Source organism: Anabas testudineus, chromosome 23 (genome assembly GCF_900324465.2).
Source record: "Anabas testudineus chromosome 23, fAnaTes1.2, whole genome shotgun sequence".
In the NCBI taxonomy this organism is placed as follows: Eukaryota; Metazoa; Chordata; class Actinopteri; order Anabantiformes; family Anabantidae; genus Anabas; species Anabas testudineus.
In genome coordinates, this window is record NC_046631.1 from 12,411,921 (window position 1) to 12,433,039 (window position 21,119).

The 21,119-nt window shown below is 38.9% G+C and overlaps 2 protein-coding genes and 1 long non-coding RNA gene across 3 annotated transcripts in view; 1 reads left to right on the forward strand and 2 right to left on the reverse strand.

Moving 5' to 3' along the window:
• rassf3 (Ras association domain family member 3) overlaps positions 1–15,634 on the reverse strand; it is a 46,307-nt gene extending 30,673 nt beyond the window's left edge. Inside the window, exons 1-2 of the mRNA XM_026361711.1 lie at positions 14,835–15,634; positions 6,925–7,037 (exon numbers count right to left, since the gene is read on the reverse strand). Of these exons, the coding sequence (XP_026217496.1) occupies positions 6,925–7,037; positions 14,835–15,345 (624 nt within the window). The 5' untranslated portion in view covers positions 15,346–15,634. The remainder of the gene's footprint in view (positions 1–6,924; positions 7,038–14,834) is intronic.
• Positions 119–10,618, forward strand: LOC113163258. The gene is made up of 3 exons (XR_003298882.1): positions 119–485; positions 9,245–9,373; positions 10,533–10,618. It is a non-coding gene; the product is annotated as an uncharacterized LOC113163258 (long non-coding RNA).
• A 959-nt stretch (positions 15,635–16,593) lies between the features above and the next one.
• Positions 16,594–21,119, reverse strand: LOC113164833 (apoptosis facilitator Bcl-2-like protein 14). Its single transcript, XM_026364345.1, has 7 exons — positions 20,996–21,119; positions 18,809–19,255; positions 18,273–18,374; positions 18,079–18,155; positions 17,607–17,768; positions 17,408–17,521; positions 16,594–17,320 (listed from the first exon to the last, which is right to left on the reverse strand). The coding sequence occupies exons 2-7, from the start codon at positions 19,245–19,247 to the stop codon at positions 17,267–17,269; spliced, it is 948 nt and encodes a 315-aa protein (XP_026220130.1). The 5' UTR covers positions 19,248–19,255; positions 20,996–21,119; the 3' UTR covers positions 16,594–17,266.

A 21,119-nucleotide genomic window follows, 5' to 3' on the forward strand; every position in this document is an offset into this window, starting at 1 on the left:
CCGTGTTGCTTCAGGGATTGTGAAACTGATCCACTTTGTGCAGAGTATTTTGACACATGATGCTCATGCAGTAGTTTTTTGGATTCCATATGCTGATTATTGTGTGTGCAGCCCCATGTGTGCGTCCTGGCATCCACAGGCCCATTATTTCATCCTGACAGACAAAACACTGAGTGTCTCGTGATCAAAGAGAGGAGGAATGCTGTCTGAGGATCACATGTAGCCTCGGTGTATCACATAATCAAAGACAGACAACGAGAGGAGGGATGCAGGTTTAAAAACTGAGCCTGTGGGTCACACTGCAGCTGGAGGAGCAGAATTACAAGGATATTGATGTTAATGTGGGAGTGACGGAGGGGGGATGAGAAACATGTAAGGAGTTGGAGTTTTACCTGTTTACTCAAAACCTGGGGGAAGAATTAAACTCACGAAAACATGCATTAATATTTACATCCAATCCCACCTACACTGTCATCATCAGTCATGTAAGTATGTTAAAAAACATTGACATGTGTAGGTGTTAGCAATTAGCCACTAGCCATGTCTGCAGATTTAATAGGTAACTTTTGCAGTGTTTACTTTTATTGCTATTGTAATTAGAAATGGTTTATTGAATACTGTACTGGTGAGTGAACTATATAACTGTTGATAAAGTCCACTGTGCTAAAAGTAAACGCTAAAGCCACCGTCAGATTCAGGGCACTTCATAGCTGCTGTTGCTCATGACCCCATCAATTTGCTTCCACAAGACCTTTTTATACTTAATCTGTTTTTGCATTGTACCTCACCAGTAAGTCGCTTTTGATTAAAGCAGCTGCCAAATGACTAAATGTAAAATTAATATTTACAGACTGATAGCAGTTCTGTTGGCATGGGGTCATTCAGAGGAAACAGTGCTTTAAGAAAGAACATTTGTTCGCTGAAAACTGAATTAAATTACTTAAAATCTAACAAGATAAGGAAAGGTAGCAGCACAATAGCAGAACTGTGAGAGACTGAGTCGCCAACCAAACACAGACTCCCAGTTTAATTCAATTCATAAAGATTTATTGGCGTGATCTGATTTTGCTTCACTTTAGTATCAGGTGTTTTATTACAGAAACACTTTATGCTGTTCTTTTTGTTTGTATACTGTCTGGTATCTACTTTTTCCACTGTCTGTGTCTATTCTGTTCAGGTCTGTCTGCTTTGAACAAACTGTATATCAGTGTATTTCTGTTCCTGACAGTGAAGTCAGTGGGTCACTGCTCTGTGGAAGCTGTATGAATGGTGAATGTGAGCTCTTATCTGAGCCGGCTGGTATCTGAGGCTGAGATTGTCGGCCTGGATTATGACTGAACCCCAGATAAGAGCAAACAAACATACGCTGTGAATGCACACACATACAGTAAACAGAGGAGACTACTGTGGAGTTCCTCCCTGATACAGATCTTTGTTTTCCTTCGACCCTCCCTCAAACTAACTTGTTGTGGGCACGTAGAAGTTGCTTTTACAGAGTTCGGTTTACCTCTTGATACAGCGATGCTGACTCCTGTACATGCACACAACATTACTAACATCCTATCCTGTGTTAGGCCTGTGTTAATTCATGCTGAGCTGACATTTTCCACTCCTAGCAGGAGCCATTTTTATACTGTGTCTCATGTTTTAGAGCAGATTAAAACCTGTTATCTGATTATTACTTAGATTTACCATTAACATAAAACACTAAAAGGACAAAAACGATTCAAGAGTCCTACAAAGACTCCTCAGAGACCACATGGGGCTCAGCCGGTGTTCTTTTTATTCACCTATAAAATGTTTTAGCTGCAAATTTGGCCGCGCTGGGACATGTTATCATCCAAAAATGAAGTAAATTAACGGGTCTCGTCTGTTGTCGTGTCTCTAAGCTGTTGACTGGTGTCCTGTTTCTGCAACAGGCAGCTGATGATGGGGGAGCTTTGTCTGTCAGACCTGCATCTGACTGAGGAGTTAATCCTCCACAATCCACAAAGATTACAGTGGTAAACTGGCTGCTATTATTCATCCCTCTGTTGGTGCTTCTGTGATGTTTTCGGGTGTGGGATGGATGGAATTATAAACAAACCAACAGTTTACCATATAATAGACCCAAATGTCTTTAAAAGAAAATAGTTTGTCTTTTTAAGGCCATAAATCTTTGTGGTTTTCTGTTGTTTATCCTCGTTGTTCATGCAGAAACCTGTAAACACTGCTCCTCTTTGCAGAGGGTCTATGTTTAACATGTGTTATTGTAATTGTCAGGATTGTTTTCCCCCCACAGTTGTTTTTAATTTTCTTGACCAATATACATATATGCAGATCAGAAAGAAACTGTCTGGAGGAATGATTTTTGTCTTGAGCACAGTTTTCTTCATAAGATTTATACTAAAGCTTTTCCACATCTATGGAAAAAAAATATTTAAGCTAAATGATACTTATTGTTTATACAGTAAATAATTTAAGCCGAAGAAACCATGTTGTGTTGTGCAACCTGTAAATATGTCTTTATTAGTAATATGATCTAAAATGTTTCTTAATGCAGAGAGGCCTCCTGTGAGAAACCTTTCTAACCAATCCTCATTACTAGGTTTTGAAACATTCTTGTTCTTATTTATTATAATTTCATAACGATGGCTACCTGAAGCACTGAAAAGTGTAAAGGAAGAGCTTAGAAGAGCAGCAGGATGGAGGGCTGGGTTTAGCAGAGGGTTTCCAGGGCTAGTTTAGGTTGCATATTGTAACTTTAAGTCTTGGAGCTTTCTCTTTGAAAACAGTTGCCTCCTGTTGCCAAACACAACAGTAAGAGAAACAGAAAACATTAAAGTTGTGGGCACAAAAACCAAAGCTATGAGTGAAAAGACCCTGAAAACCTGCTTATTAAGATGAAGGAAACTGCAGAGTTAGTAATAATTATCTGTGGATTTGTATCCACGAGTAAATTATTGATTATATGAACTGTTAAATACAAACTTGTTGTTTGAAAGTGCATTTGCTAAATTATTATAAAGTAATCTTTATACTGTATCCAGCTTCAGACAACATCTGAATTAGTTTTGCAAAATACAACCTTCCTGTGAACATCTCATCTGCCTCTAACTAACATTTCCCTTTTATATAAACATGTTTTATCTGAATACGTTTGATTTTCGCCCAGAGTTTTTTTTCCATTTCAATCTCTGTGTTTAGCCAGGTAAGCTTCCACTGTTTGAAGTTTGCTTAACACAATAGTCAGCTGATTAGAGGAAAGGGAAGATTAAAAGAGATTCACTGAGAGGAAAGAAGGTATGATAAGCAAATGGTGATGATGTTTGTTTACAGGAAGACCTGTATGAAAACAGATGTTTGATAGTGAAAGGACAGGATGGATAAGGAACTCCAGAAATTCAGGACTCACTGTTCTTTGCTACCTTTCCTCTCCCAGTAATTTATAAGCAGTTACAGATTAAAACTAGACAAGAAAAAAGTGAAAGGTTAAAGAAAAGAAGAAACAACTTTGCTGCTAGGAAAAATTGATTATTTGAAAATGTGCATGTGCTGAGATGAAAAATTACAAAAGTTGGAAGACAAAAACTATTTTACCCGAGCAGCTTCTAATGTTTTAGTGCCTCAACAAGGTCTAAATTATGTTTGAGAGTCTTAAAGGACTTGGTCAATATTGTGATGGAAGGTGTTGTTAGACTGACGAGAACAGAAACATGACTCATGAATGTAGGGTAGTGAGTTTAACAACAGTGTAAAACAAGAAGAGCTCTGTGCTTTCATGTGAATGTTCACTACTCAGCGTGGCTCAAGGTTCACCTGTGCAAACTCTCAGTCTCTGGACGCTCTAGAAAAAAGCTAAAAATGGCATCTTGAGTCAGCTCATTAAGAGAAAGTGTCTTGTCTCCACATCCACAGTGTTGCTTTGTTTGCTTAAAACATTGCAGCTGTCGCTATAATTTACTGTCGTCTTCATGATGAGCTTAATCTACAGGCACATTAGAGTTTTTCTTGACCAAAAAGACATAAAAGAAACACAAAACAGACCACAACGAGATAAAACACATCAACAGAGATGTTTAAAAAGAATAAAATGTGATGCAGGATGACTACAAAGATACCCAAAACTACCACAAGACACAAATAAACCGACAAACAGCTGCAAAATAACCACAGATGGGGTCCTGTATACAGCAGGAGTGAACACAAACATCATCATATCGAGTTTTCAAGTCTTGAGTATAATCCAAATACGTCATTATCAGTTTCTGCATTATGACACTCTTGATCAGTCTAAATCTTGTTCTAATGACGGAGATGAGTCGGTGCTGTCAGCGCTGAGATGAAGACTAAGGTGAAGCTATTAACCAAAGGTAAAGTCAAATCTATAGGACAGAGAGAGGAAGAGGACTGAAAAATATTCACAGGAGAAGTGAATAACAGAAACATTTTCCCACACTAGAACATGTTTTCTCAGGTTTTACAGCAGTTGTTTTGCTTTTGTTCTTGTTTGTGTGTGTTTACTGTGTGACCCAACCCGGTCCGAAGCTAGCCAATAGCTGTTAATGAGTGACCATAAAACCATTATGAATAACCATAAAACCCAGAGGGAAAACACATTAACATTCCAGTTTCTTTTTTAAATTTACCTTTCTACCTTTTAAAATGGTATCCTCTGCTCAGTCTCAGTTAAACTTCTAAAATAATATTTGCACATTGTTAATCATGCTGTTTGTCACCATGAACTCTGACCTCTTCCTTTCTTAAAGCTTAATGATGTCACTTTGCAGAAAGCAGGTTAAGAGTACTACTACTAGACGCAGTAGTGGTATTTGTTGGTATGTTCTTACTACTACAAACCCACTTGAGCAGCACTAGTAAACAGTTGAGAGGAAAAACTCCCTTTAGAGGAAGGAACCTCCTGCAGATTAGGCTCAGGTTGGGCGGTTATCTGCCTGGACCGGTTGAGTTGAGTGGAAAGAACAGCAAGTAGTATGCATGATTCATATGCTGTGGTTTATACCTTTATTCAACCAGGTAAACATCCACTTACACTCATGAATGAACTGATTAGAAACAGCTCATTGGTTGGCAGAGGCTTGTAACTGTGAAGTGTTACTGCTAGTTAGATATAAAGCGTATTCTCATAGTCGATAACGTCCTTTTAGGATTGAACAACTTTATTTAGAGAAAGAAAATGAACTAATCTCTAAAAAATCTGCACACATATGAGCTGTAATGCATTTTCAGGTTCAAGAGGTCATGTGCTGCAGATTCAGGCCAGCTGATTGAATTGACTGCTGATTATGTGAGTCAGTCAGTGGTTAAATAAAGAGTCTGGGGATTGTCTGTGTAATGACACTAACAAGGTTTGACAGCTCAGATTGACTGTAACTCTGCACTGTTAACAATATCCCATGACTTTAATGGTTGTTCTCAGTCCTTGGAGCTCCTCTTATTTAAAATTTTATCATCACATGTTTCATTTTTCACTTCGCTGGGAGAGCAACTGAGGAAAAATGTCGTATTTTTTCAGTTTCTCAGTTAAAATGAGGCTTTTACAACCATGAAATGACAGAAATAACCTTCACACATTAACTCTGATGCAATTCCATCACATTCACTTAAACACATGAGAGCTTATGAGCGTCTTATGGCTGCAAATCATGTTATGATCTGACATTCAGTTTCTAGACAGCTTCTTCACCACAAACCACAGACAGACTGAGAACAACACAGAGGCAGAGACACACTTAAAAACAAAGAGAGACAAACAGCCCCAGATGACAGATGAGTGTTAAATATGTATTTTTACTAACGTATTTTATTTAAAATCCAATAATCTAGTATAATTTTTCTACATTTTTTTGTTTCTATGTTCATTATCTCACTAAAAACCGCTGCAAACACACAAAAATGTATTTTTATGAAATAACCAGCACCTTAAAACCCGCAGCCCTTTACTCAGCACAATCAGAGTGTGAAATGTGATCACTGGTTTAAAATGTGCTGATCTAATCCTCCTCATGCTGCATGAAACAAACCACAACAGTGTTGACAGACGGTGGAGCCAAACCCACGAAAAGAAGAATTACCACCAGATGACATGTAAACACTGGTGGGGTAACGTCGTCTCGTTCGGGACCACAGTCGTAGTATTTTAGTTTGGGTTTACGTTGGTTTAAAAATGACAAATAGGTCAATGAGGTAATGAAATTAAAAAGAGCTAATAACTAACATGAGATATTTCTACTTCGCTTTGAAGTGAAGTTGAAGTTTTTCATGTGTTAATGGTCACTTTTTGTTTTTTCTGTCTATTTTTCGTCATTTTCTGTCACTTTGAAATCATTCTGTGTCCAGTTTGATTTCCGAGTCTCTCATGTCAACTGTTTGTGGTCATTTTGTACATATTTATGGTCTTCATTTCTCTCTTTTTGTTGATTTTGTGGATATTTTTGGTAATTTCTTGTCTTTGTTTTGCTTCTTTTAACTGATCTGGGATTTTCACTTCATACACAGACTCTGACCTAGGATCCCTAACCACTCGGGTCCCTGGACCTGTGTTCAATTCCTTAAATTTATCGTAGTAATACACAATTATTTATGTTTTAATACTTTTTTCTGACTTTTCCTAGTAGTCTACATAGAATTATTATTCCAATCATTATAAAGAAATTAATTCACTGATTTACCCTTTATTATGCTGCCTATATTAATGCCTCATGGTCTATGATCTAACCACCAGCTGATAAAATGTTTGACTACAGTGCACTCTAGTGGTGTTTGTGCCTCTCAGGATATCAGGGTAGACAACACTCTCATTTAAAGTAAACGATCAAAAGTCTGACTTGATTCAATAAAAGAAAAAGTCAAAGCCTGGTGCAAGATATGAAAAATATAAGTAAATAAAAGATGACACCCAAGCGTATTATAGTGTTTACTCACGTGGAGCTGTGTGTTGTTGTTGTTGAGCTGGTCCTGACCGACGAGTAAAGTTGCAGAATTACAGTCGAGGGATACTTTGTCCCGACAAGCAGCGTGACATGCATACTTACAACCTGCAGAGGAATAAAATGAATATGGATTAATTTACTGATGAGAAAATGTTAAAATTACAGCAGAGGTTTGAAAATAAACACTCAAAGCATCAAACGAAGTGCATGTGTGTCTGTTTATGCAAATCATCTCCTGATATTAACAGAGCTCGTCAGTTGAGGTTCCTCTTTGCAAATGGAAAACAACAGCATGCAAATTTTGACCTGAACAAAGTTCTGCAGTACTTGACCTCTATACGTCTTTGAGGCCAAAACCAAAGCCTTAAACTCGACTATTTTCCTCTAAAAATGCCAGATAACTTCCAACAATTGGATTTTTGCCACCAACATTTACAGTTATGGCACAAAACAGTGGTAACGGCTTTATACATAAAGAAAATAACAATTATTATTATAAAAGGCAAATGATTTGGTCTCAATCACTCTTTATTTTACAGTCAATAACACAGAAACGTAATTTAATTAAATTTAATTAAGTGTGAACTGAAGCTTGTGTTTTTTATTTTAAGAGGTTTGCAGTCATGTTCACGTAGGTTCCTTTATTGAGGCACAATGAAGTTAATCTGTTACAGCAGGTCTGCACTTAAATATGCTAAGAGATGAATGTTTCTACTAGGCTGCACACACAAAGAAATAATTACGAAGCACATAAAGCCACAGGGACTAAAACTGCAGGCGTACCTCTCTCCTGACATGTTTTACTGACCCTCCAGATCAGACCGGAGACATCCAGCCCTGTTGCCCAACCTTAAAGTTTCTACTACTGATAAAACATCTTATTCACACAAACACACAAAGTAAAGTTTGGCCACACTCCAGCAGCTCCATTAACGACTTTATTAACTCGAAGAGGAAGCTTTTGTGCTCACTTCCTGTTAACAAACACACACACCTGCATAAACAGTGTGTGTGTGTCAGAGTGTGTGTTGGCTCCCATAATCCTACCTGTCGACCTCTTTTTCACGTGCTGTCCAACTTTATCCGACAGTTTGCACATGGCTGCTCCCATCTCCCATCTTCACCACACACACACACACACACACACTCAAATATCCTCACTAAGGTCTGTTATCACTTCATCCCCTGAACACACACACTGGAATAGCAGCACACTCTCTCTCCTCTCTCTCTGCAGTCTGTTTCAGTGTCTCTCGACCGTGCTCCGCTCTACATTCAGTCTCCATCAGACTTCAGATGCTGATTTGTTTCCCCCTCTCTCACTGGGTGTCTCTGTGTTGTTGTGCTGAGTGGGTGATTTAACAGTCAAATTGAGGCCCGGTGTGATGGACACACAGACAGGAGAGCAGGGAGGGCGGTGGTGGTGGAGGTAGGACTGCTGACTCAGTCATCTACAGTCCCTCTCTCCTCTTTGCTCTCTTACGTAGCTTGTTATGATAACACTGCCCAGTTTCCTGCCATCGCTCTGTCTCTCCACTCACCACATCGTCCATCTATATCCCCACTGACAATGAACCTGATCCACAGAGGAAGAGCGTTCTACATCCATCCATCCATCCATGCAGCAGCAGTGGTAGAACGAATGTGGCACATTTTACTCCACTTTAACTTTAACAACTGTTTTCAATAAAAAAAAAACAAGAATATTCTATAATAAGTTCCAATAACGATATAGTGGACATGTATGTTTCCCCTTGACAATTAATTTTAACATCATAGAATAATCTGCAATGTCATTTAAAACATTTCATGCTAGTTTTGGTTATATGATTGAAGGGCAGAGGATGCTGTTTGTTATACAGATTGTAAAGAACCAAAAAATGATTTGTGATATTGGACTACATGAAAAACACTAAGATATGTTTGCAGTCTCTTGAGCACAAAATTGTCTTTTTTTGTTCATTCCATTGCAACTCAATGGGGAAGCACTGTCTAGATACATAGAAAAGGGAATTTATACTAACAACACATATTTTAACACATTCTCACCAAATTGTTGTTTTGTGGAAATTAGCTATTAGCTAAATTTGCTACAACGCACCTCTTCTCATTGTATGAGATTAATGTTCTTGTGCATGATCTTAGATACATAAACATATTTGGTGTTTTTGTAAACTTTTATGAAATTATCAGAAGGTCTCAAGTCTATTGTAAGTCAGCTGAGCGTCTCCATCTGAAAGATTTAATCACCTTGTTCTGCTTCCTTCTCTTTACTTCCTCCCCTGTCTCTCTCTCTTTCTCTGCTGTCTCAGGGATAAAAGCATTTCCCACACACCACCAATCGATAAGATTCAATCAGTCACACAGAAGAATCTGCAGCCTATGAATGAGACACACAGAGAGGGCTCTTATTGTGAAACTCTGTGTTCATCAGGTCAAAGGTCAGACTTAATGTTTTTGTGTTGTCTGTGTGAAGCATCTCATAGCACGAGGTCTCTAAACAGATCTGTGTGTGCAGAGAGGAAAACAATGAGGCTTCAGCTCCTTTAACACTCACCTGCTGAAACACACACACACACACACACACACACACACACACACACACACCATTTGGCGTCAGCAGCTGACTCACAGCTCTTCAAACTGTCTATAAACATTACTCTACAAATGTGTTTGTTGATACGAAAAGACTTCAGCAGTCCCACCAAGAAAAACTGAGAGGCTTATTTAAACCAAGATTTCTCTATATCCACATATTGACCTCCATACCACTGCACCGAGGTCAGAGGTCAAAGATAGACACTACAGGTATCAAGCTTTCTGCTTTATTTCTGCAGCGAAAGTCTTGAAAACCTCTCTCAATGTTTAGTTCATCACATATAAAAGGTGCTGCTGTGCATGTTCTGTGTTGTTTAACATATCAAATAAAACTTTGATCTCATATTCATCTTTAGATCTTCAACCTGAATGTCTTGTGTGCAGCAAAAACAAATAAATAAGCCTTCCTGTTCCTATACTCCAATAAGTACGACAGCTTAGAGCCTTATTATGACCTTATTATAAATGTTATATCATTTAATATAAACTATATCACAAATAAATTACAAAAAAAAAAAGATTTTTCACGCAGATTCAAGCTGCTGATGACTTAAATTAAGCTTAAAGCCTCTACAGCAGTTTAGAAGACAAAGACAGGTGTGTGTGAGGACAGGTGTGTGTGAGGACAGGTGTGTGTGAGAACAGGTGTGTGCTGAATACAGCAGCCACCTGTTCTCTAATTATTTGTCAAAATCTCTTTCCTTCTTTTCAAGCATCTGGACACAAGCTCACGTCTTTTATCGTGTAATCAAAGCCGAGCTGGTCTGAATATAGAGAACGTGTGTGTTGTGTCATGTTTCGACAACACGCTGTACAGTCTGCACACGCTCTGACTGTTTGGACACTTGCTGAATAGCTGCAGACACAAAGCAAGAAGGAGACACTGGAGAGACTCTCTGTGTCACGGTCCTCAAATAAAACCTTAGTTTAATAAAACAGCTGATTTGTTCCAATATTTTGTTCCCACGTGCTAATTTTTCTTATTTCACATTTCCATTTCAGGAAACACACACTCAAGACTCACCCGAGTTCCTCCACAGCAGACGGACTTCAAGACGCCCGGATCGTCGCATCACTTTTGGGAAGCGATAGAAAAATCCAGACACTCTCCTCAAGGTTTTACCAAAGTTTCTGGCAAAGCCCATAACTCCGACTGTCACAAACACACCGCTCAGATCTTACAGAATCCAGATGTTGATTTAAATCCAACGATAACTTGATGTAGATCCACAAACTGGACAAAACCATCCTTCCCTGTCATCCACGAGGTCTTTCTGTCTCAGCTCAGGTCTACACTGGTCCCTCCCCTCGTGGATTTACCCCCATGTGTGTGTGTCAGCTGCCGTCTCATTGTTTGTTCAGTCGCTGTGACAGTTTGGCTCCACAAGAGACAAAGACTGAAGAAACACACAACCCACGGCAGCTAATGACACACATTCCCATCCCAAAGCTAAACCTAAATTTAAGTCTGACTTAAAACAAGTGTCCACATAAAGCAGATTTCACTTCCTGTAATCAGTCCTGCTGCTCTAACTGAATATGACTAGATCCTTTACTATAGTGCTTCACAACCGTTTGCTGTGTGCAGTGAATTTGTGCTAGAACGGCTCCAGCTGTGTAAATTACCTACTTAATGTGACTCGTTAGGATGGTTGAAGTCTTATATTGTCACAGATAAACCTTTTAATGCATTTTACACAGAGGGAGCTGTGGATCTTATCACCCATCACTAGAGGGATCTCTGTATTAATGCATTACAGCAAGTCAAACCTGTTTTAGTGTACATGCACTATGCAGTATGGTCACCTGACTGCTTCAAGACAAGCCTGGCAAATGAGAACCAAGTCTTTTAATCCCTAAACCAAGTCTTAAGGCGTGTTCATGATTTACCCCTCCAAAGCTCCCAGGAGGCACTAGAATAAAAACACACTGTTGACAGCAACAGATTCAGAGACTCAAACAAAGATTTAATACATGCATATTGATATTTCAACATTAATGACCATCCTTTGAACGTGCCTTAACTCTCAGGCAGCACTCTGAGGGTGTGAGAACTTAAGAAATATCCTCGAGGTGCCGACATATCCGCCCTCCCGAGGTTTCAGAGTCCAGACAAACCCAGCAGACACACAATCAGCTTCAGTATTTCTCACAGAGGTTCAAAATGAGCCTCAGTGTTAAACGTCTCCCTTAAATCAACATCTGACCTCCCTTTACCCGATTAACACTTCAGAAATATTTCCGCTTCAAACACACATACGTTTCTTTTGTTTTTCTTTCCCAGACGAGGAGAAATCTCAGCATATACACTCAGGAATGCCGTCTAGTCCTGTCTAGTCAAACTGTTTTAGAGATTAATCGTAATGTTAATTCAACTTTCTTCCTCTTGTGCTGCTGGACGAGGATTTACTGCACCACTGTTGCATTCGACTACTACTAGAACAAACTGAAGGTGTCACCTACTGTAGACTTATCAAATTAGTCAATCTAATTACATCAAATAACAGAGAACAGATTGAAATCAAGCCACTCGTGTCTGCTACGAGTGATACGTAAAGGAGAGCCCAGTGTATCTGGTGCAACACTAAACCCTGTCAGACAAAGCTCCTGCTCTCTGTGCCAGGTTTCTGTTACTTCACCTCGAACAGAAAGAGACAAAGGACGACAGACCCACAGCAAGAGTGAGACGGAGTCTGTGTTTTCAGGAACTATCCAGTCACATCTGACCCACTTGGAAATTCAAAACACATCAAAATGGGCATAAAACATCTTCAAGTGCTGCACTGGGTTTTCTTATTTCACTGTTTACTCCAAATAAAAATGCAATATTCAGTTCAGATCCCAATACAACCAGAGCAAATTATATTAAACAGAAATCTGCTAGATTTATTCACATCCTTTGTAAAAAAACAAACACATAGTTTCCTGAAAACAACATAATTATGTACATATTATTGAGATAATGGGCTCCAACAAACAGAAGGTCTTTAATAACTACATTTAAGTAATAAATATATGCATATTACAACACAACTCATATTGTTAGAATATTTACTTTAACTGCAAAATCATGCAGCCTTAATAATCCTGTGTCGTTTAAGTCATTGTGATTTGTTTGTCTATTAACTCACTCAATTTAAATGCATTTGCAAATCATGAAAGTCAAAATCTACTTCAGTCACAATCTACTTCTTTAAATCTGCTGTAGCTTCCTTATATCCATCAAAACGTGTTCACAATATAAACTGGGTCATTTCAGCAGCTACAATCCCACCTGACAGTAAACCGCACAGCATAAGAAATTAATTTTTAAAGGAAATAACTGAACTAAACTGCTCAACAAGCTTATAAGTGACTGTTCCGTGTGTTAATAAGTCAACTGACTGCGACTGACCAACAGCTACACTTCTCTACAGACCCACAGCCTGTCAGCAATTATATTTTCCCACATCGATAAGCTTCTTGTTTTTAATCCAGAAATCACTTTTTGCTGTTTTGATGTTGATGTTGTTGACATTTAAATGGAGTAATGGACCTTTAACAGGCTTCCTGAGTGGCAATCAACTGTGGAAATGCCTTTTAAATTAGCAGAAATCTCAACGCACACATTTAATAAACACACAAGCCTGCACGCAAACTCCATCCGCCCTGATGGGAAACAGCAGATCTTATGTCTGCAAATGTAATGAGGTTAAAAGGCTGAATGGACAAAGGCTGTACGAAGTTTTCTATCTGTTTCTGTGTCAGCTGATGTCGTTCACTTGCTGTTTTATTGCTGTAATTTGCGTTTTTTAGATTTAAATGCTCAGAAGATTAAACAGATATTCAAATATATTAAAGTGAAGGCTGCTGTGTATGCTAACATTTAAAGTGTACATTTGTAGTTGGCTTACTGTGAAATCAAAAACAAACCATGATGTTGCAGCTAAATAACTGTTGACTAAAATAATAACTGAAGGAATTAATTAATGGAGGCAAAAAGAAAAGGTCAAAAGGTTAAAACATGACTAAAATGTTTTTCACTAACATGCAAAAATGCTGAAAAAACTAAAATAAAAGAACTGTTTCAATATTATGGACTAAATAGTAGCACGAAGCTAACTAACATTATCCTGCTTTAGCTAACATAGCAGCAAAATACCAGCATTTAGTAAATTGGACAATTTGTGTTTAAGCCAATAATCAATTAACAACACAAACAATGCCTAGTTAACGTAAGAAAACTGTGTCAGTACTGTGACCAAAAATGCAGCAATCATCTAAAATGTGCCAACTAGAGCTAGCTAACGTTATCCTGTCTTAGCTAATTGCAGGAACATACCTGAGAATGTTTTAGTCTCACTTTAAGTCACACAAACACGTTGTCTGGTTACACCTTCAAAGATTTTGTCATTTATGTGTTCATTCACCACAATTTAGTCTTAAAATTACACTTTATCTTCAGTGTAATACTGAAGTCACCATAGTTTTAACTTTCACTCTACGCTGTTTGGCAACGAGCCTCCAACATATCAGGCGTGACTGAGATTGTTCTTTGTCATTCTTTTATTCTCATTATTATTATTTAACCATTTTAAAATGATCAGGACAAATGAGTAATGGAAGTAGAGAAGCAAATGTTACTATGAAGGTTTAAATAGCAGTTGACCTTCAGTGTTAACAACAGATATACTGTGGTTGGAAGTCTGTTTCGTCTGTGGACACCACAGGAGGCCTGGAGTTTCTTCCTTATAGGCCTGAACCGGTCCTTCTGCATACTGACTGCATTCCAGCTGCTGAGCCGTGCTCCAGTCTATTTATGTCATCATGTCATGTGTTAAGGTCTACCTACAAATATCGATGGCACGAGCATAATAACCTGTTAATTCAATGATTATAGTCAATGAGGTGAAACCATCCAGATGTGAAACCTCTGGTTCGTGTCTGACACTTTAAACACTCAATTATATTCTTATAACACTTCTGACAGATGTTGTCATTTACTACTTTTAAGCTACTTATCCAGCATGTTTGACATCTGTTGCTATGAACCTGACTTCAACTAATGGTTATTTTCATCATGGAGTCATCATTTAAAGTCAGGTTCTTGGTTTTATCCCCCCAAGAAAACCCTAAAAGTCAAATATACCTCAACTGGCTTTTTCTTTATTGTAACGTTTACATTTACACAGGTTAAATATTCAAGTGTTTAAGGATTTTTTGTTGAATTTCAGGTATAAAAATGTTTAAATCTAAACTACTGAATGTTGAGTTTCAATCAAAGTTGATGCTACTTGTCAAAAACCTCTATTTCCACCCACTCACCTGTACAGGTGAGCCCGTCCTCAAAGATGTATCTGCAGCACAAGTCACACCAGGTGTCCCCCCCTCCTGGCTCGAAGGTGTGCCCCTCTCCGGATTCCACCTTCACCCTGGGGTCCCTCTCCTCCGGGGAGAAGATGGTTCTCACATCGGGGGGTCTGAACCCCTTCTTCCTGCCGCGCGCTGGCCCTCCTCCGTGACCCTCCATTCCGGTCCTGGCTGCTTCCACCTCGCCGTTCCTCCTCTCGGGGTTCGGTGAACTCTCCGGGACCAGCCTCCCGCTCCAAGCCGCCTCCAGGCTCTCCAGACTGGCCGGCTGAGGAGACGCATTCCTCCGGACGGCTCTCACCACCATTCCGCCTTTGGAGTTTCGCATCTTCGCACCTGGCGGCGGCCACGACGGCGCACCTGTGGACCCGTGGATGTGGACCGGCTGCACGGGGACCGGAGAGTCGTCCGTGACCGAGGAGCGCGTGGGGACGTATTTCCGACCCCCCTGCACGACGTTGAACATCACGCACACCGGTCACAGGTGACGGAGGCGGGTTCAGTGACACGGACAGGTGCGACCGAGGCGAGCACCGACTGAGTCCCTGCACCTCTGCCGCCCGCGTTTGTTGTCGGTGAGCAGGTTGAGGCAGTCCGGGGTGTGCAGGGGAACGGGTTGGATCTCATTTCACCGGAGCGCATCGAACACCACAGCTTCAGAGAAAGAATGCTCCGTTCAGAACTACGTTCACAAAAGTGCACATTTAAAGTTTCTCGTATTAACGAGGAGCTTTGTCAGTTTAGAACTCAACTTAAATATATTAATGACATTTAAGGGGCTTTACTGAGTAATTCAGCATCACTTGACTGCAGCACAAGTCATGATAACATTTAGTTATTTTTGGTGTCCTGCTGCTTCCTCCTTTACACAACTTCCTGTTCCTCTAATAAAAATTCAATGAAGTGCAGCTTTTGTTGATTATCTACAGTGTTGGAGACTCACAACAAACAGATAGTTACATTTACAAAGTAAATGTAAATTATTCTGTCACAATAAAAGAAAAATATAATGAACAGCTACTAATCACATTGCACATGTGTAGTTTTAAAAGGTGTAAAAGTAGAATGGAGTTCTGTTTCATTGCTGGAAATTCAGTAATAATTTCTTAATGACTTCAGAAAAAGGCCCTAACATTATTATACAATGTAAAGCTTGTTTAGCAGAGGTGAAAACACTGTCAACATCAATCATTCAACATTCAGCAGTAATTAAAAAGCAGTCAATTGTAATCAGTTACATGGTTTTGATGAAGTAGTTAAATAGTTAATTGTATCTTTAGTATGGTAATCTGTGAATTACATTTCAATAGTATCTATAGGCCGAATTAACCAATACAAATGCAATAGTTTGTCAGTAGAATAACCATTTTTGAAATTCTATTAATTTATTTACAAATGACTACAAATATAAATGTGTACATTTTTTAAATGGGATTCACAGCCCCTGCTGTTGACCTTCAGTTCCTTCCTGCCACTACATGGTGGTGCTGTTCACACTAAAACTAAAACAGGTCTCAGCAGTGAGTTTTTAATGACTCATCTTCTTCAGCGTCATCTTCACGTCGATGTGTTAACGTCTGCTCATAACAGGTAACACACTCATCATCTAAAGACTTGATCAGAATATTTTCACAGTTAATGCATAGTTCTTCTTTTACTTCCCGTTTTTATTACAGTATTTAAAAATAATGAAATCTGATGCAGTACAACACGGTAAAAAAATATCCTTATTTTATTGAATTTGAGTGAAAATTGGTCATTGAAGTACAAACATTAGACAGTAAAAATGATTTCAACAGTCGCTACAGGTACACATCATGGTCGAAGCAGTTTTTACTAACAGCTGTGTTTCACATTTGTTCTTCATTTTGTTGGGCTCAAATTAAAAAATATATGCATTTGACCACAAGTTGTGTTGTTTGATGAAATCAAAAATGTTTTTTAACATTTACTAAACAAAATTTGATGTCGGAATTAAGTCATTTATAATAAAATATGACAAAGACAGCTTGATCAGTTCTTTTATAAACCTGTACGTGAATAAAATCACCCGGTAACACACAACATTCACACACTTTTAGTCAAGCATGTGTAGAATCGGTTTTAAAAGACAGACCGTACGATTCCCTTTCTAAAAAGTGCAAGTGCTCGACAATGCTTCAATTTGATGATGTACAAAACTAATTAAAAGGTTCATGTTTTCACACAGACACTTCCAATCATCTGCAGACATACACTACGCTACACCACTGTCCTCTGTGCTGTTCTCTTATTGCTAAGTTTAGGTGCCTGTAAACAGATTTGGTAGAAATAAGTGTCCATTTAAAGCTCTGATCATGACGGGGGATCTGTGGAGGTCGACTGTTGCAGGTTTTTCCTCGTTCTGATCACTGGACTTCATCCTCGTCCTCGTCCTCGCTGTCACTCTCAAAAGCGTTCTCCTGAGCAAGAGAAAGAAAAATGTTTAGGTCATTTTAGGTTTTAGAGTAAGTTTCATGGTGTCAACAGCAGAGGAGGGGTTTACGTACATATCCGCCATGCTCCTTTATCCAGGACGAGTGATATTCCTGCAGGTATCTCGCTCCAAAACCGAGCAGCTTGTTCATCGGCAGCGTGTCCAACGATGTCAAACGACTTGTGGCCTGTGGAGAAATGACGTAACACACAGACACGGTCAGGCTCAGTTTAACGAGCACAAGGCAGCTAACACCATAAAGATGGTCTCACCTCACAGGTCACAGCGATCTGGGTTTTGGGTGAAGCGTGAGGCCCCGGAGAGTCAGGGTTGATGGACTTAAGGCCCATTTTCAGGAGAAGGCTTGATATAAGCGACTTAAAGAAGCTATAGTCCCAAAAAATCTCTCTGACTACAGCGACGTTTCTCAGCTCCTGGTGGAGACAGGAAACAGAATTTATTAGATACCTGTTTAAATAAATGACACATTAACACAACACAATCATTTCACTGCTGGAGGTAAAAGGCAGCAAGCAGCTGATATTCGTCTCAAATGTTTATCAGCAGCACAAAGTTATAAAAAGACGAGCCAGTTATGGTGAAATACAGTGGGTTTTACAGTAAATGCTGCTGAGACATGGACTCAAACACAACGTTATAAAGCCTTATAAAGTTATTCCATGGTTCAGACTGTGTCCCAATGTGCTACATTTCCAAAGCTGGAGGTCAACCAGCGTTTCTGACCTGCTCGTTCAGCCTGTCTCCGCTCTCCCTCAGGATCAGACCAATCAGCCGCTCCATACTGTCCTCATTCTCATCATCTAGAAAACAGCACAGGAAAGTCAATACAGGTTAACCAGAGCAATGAAACACAAATGCATACCAAGATTGAATCCATATGTTTCAATAATATGTTCATCTACATGGAGGAACCTCACCTGGAGCGTCTGACTCTATTTCTGGAACGAACTGGATTCCATTTGCGATCTTTGTCAGTCTATTTGCTACGTCTTCCAACGAGTCCTCTTCTTTATCTTCATCTAAGAGAAATAAAGAAAAGGGGAAATACATTCACACATAATACAAAAAGCAAACAGCAACGAGATTAAGTCTGATTGTTTCCTGACGAGTTTCCTCAAACACTCACACACTGATAAACCTGTTATGACAGGTGGAGTCATGGGACATGACTCACTGCCTGTAAGATAGTACAAATACCTGTCGGGAAAAGTGAGTAAACAACAGGAACCTGTGGCAGCACGTCTGCATTTGAACTCAACTTAATTTGCACACTATGACGCTGCAGGTTGTTCTGACTGAGAACGAGTCACGGAGGCGATGGTTTCGGATTAAAAACGGTTGATTCTGATTTGTGAGCGGGAGTCGAAAACCAAAGTCCACGGCTTGTTTATAACATTTAATCTTTAATTAGGCCGTTAACATATTTACTACATGTAAAACGTGTAATACTCACCTTCTTTAAAATCTCTAAAACGACACCTATCGTCCACATTATGGTGATTCTCTACTGCCGGCTGTGGTTCTTCTTCTTCTTCTTCTTCTGTCTGCGGTTTGACACATTTTAAAATGCTAAGCATTCGTTTCAAACCCTTCTTGTTTTCCTTTTTCTTCTTCTTCTCCTCCTTCCTCTTATTTGTGGGTTCAGTCTTTTCTGGTGTCTGTGATGGAGCTGATCCGTTTGCGTCTGTGTTCCCATTGACTACGACTGGATTGTCCGTTGTGTCTGCCTTTTTCGGCCGTCTCCTCGTCGCGTAGGCCATAAGGATCCTGAACTCCACCGTGTCGTCCATGTCAGACGTGTCTGAGGTAGATTTAATGTTACAGTCTGAGCTGTTATTGAGGTTGTTGTGGTTGGAGATGGGGTTGTGGATTTCCACGTGCCCGTTTGCCATTTTGCTTCCTGTTGATAAAAAAATAAATAAAAATGCAGTGATTATTTTTTTTATACTGTTAACTGTATGATTCAGTACTTCATGAACCAAGAGGACTGGACATTGGATGTATTCTGTCACTTGACTTTTCTACGCTAAAATCAAATCCACAGACTAATCTATCATTCTTATTTTTTATATACAAACTGCAAATTAGGTTTTGTTAGCTGCATGTTTACTGATACTTTTTATTGGATTTGTATGAGTCCTGCATCCTACAATTATTCGGTAATAAACATTTTCGTGTTTTTTCTTTAACACTTTCTTTTTGCTTTAGTCTTGGTTTGTAGGATTATTCTAATTATTACCTATTTTTGTTATTTTAAGGGTTAAGGGTTTAAAAGAAGTTAGGGGGGCAGCATCTGAGTAACTGAAACCAAATACAAGTTTTCTGCTTGACAAAACCCTGAATGACTTAAATAGCTGCTGACTATCATATTATATGATAATAATATCACAGTTTGTGTAATAATGTTTACGCTTGTGTTTCTATTCCAGAGTGCGATGGATTGATTACGTGATGTAAATGTGATAAAGAGGAAATCGCACTCTATAACATGTCTGGACATGTCAGGCTGTCACTGTAGTGATCAGAGTGATATTTGTGTACTAGTAGAAGTACACAAAGAGTGAAAGTAACATAAAATACATATTCAAGTAAAACTACTACAGAGAGGAACACTTGTACCTAAAAATGTACCTAATAACACTTCACCTGTGCAATATTAACCAAGTGTTTTACGAAATACAATAAAATACACACATTACAATAGTTTAAAGCCAATTTATCTGTTGACAAGTTTCTCTTAGGACTGTTGGACTTTAATCAGTAAGAGCTCCACCTTAACACACATTAGTGTCGCAGAGCTAACAATCAGTGTCTTTAACAACCAACTAACCGGTCATGTTAAAACCCCCAGCAACGAGCTTAAGAAGCTAATTGTTGTTCTGACTTTATTTTCAGGATCCACTGAGTCTCTTCTAACAATCCGGATGAAACAATAGTTGATTAATGGGACATAAAATAAGGATTTTTAAACGTTTTCCCCCCGTTTCCTATCCACGTAGACAGCGGGCCGCCATCTTTGTTTCGATTCGGAAACTTTGGAAACATGTTAAAAATCTTATTAACGTTTACTGGTGTAAATATTTTACCGCCCAGATGGTTAAAAGAGACTTTGTTTGTGAAATAAATTCATTAAAAACATCGGTAAAGGTTTTAAAATTATTCTAACGCTTTTTTAAAGATGTTAATTATTGTTCAGAGAAACCGAAGGTTAGCTAACTTATCTTTATGTTATCTCTGTGTTACAAACGAAAAGTACAAACTGTGGCTGGACACGTCAGTAAATATAATAAACAAATAAAAAATAATATAAATACAAATATCTCAGTTTGTTTTTGTTTTGTTTCTGTAACCAAAACAGTGTCATGAATGTTTCCAGTCAACTTTAGCTAGCTGGCTTCCTTGTTGTAACACAACAAACCAACAAAGTGAACTAGACAGGAAACTTTCTACTAAATGGTTATAAATTGAATAAACTAAATGTCAGTTAATTAATTAACAGTTGGTTTTGACACCAGGTGACGTTAACTTGGTTAAATTTAACCAAATTAACTAAAACTCCCAAAATGCCTAGTTACCGTAGATTTAAGTACTACTTCGTGTACGTGAAATGTATAAAAACACAAGAACAGCGTGTACTTACTGTGTATTAAAGCCAGAAACAGAGAATAAAACTAAAACACAAACATCCAGCGGAGAAACTCGACTTCAGCTCCGTCGACCAAACAGCTGTTTATATAGACGTCACCAGTCACTCTACTCATGGC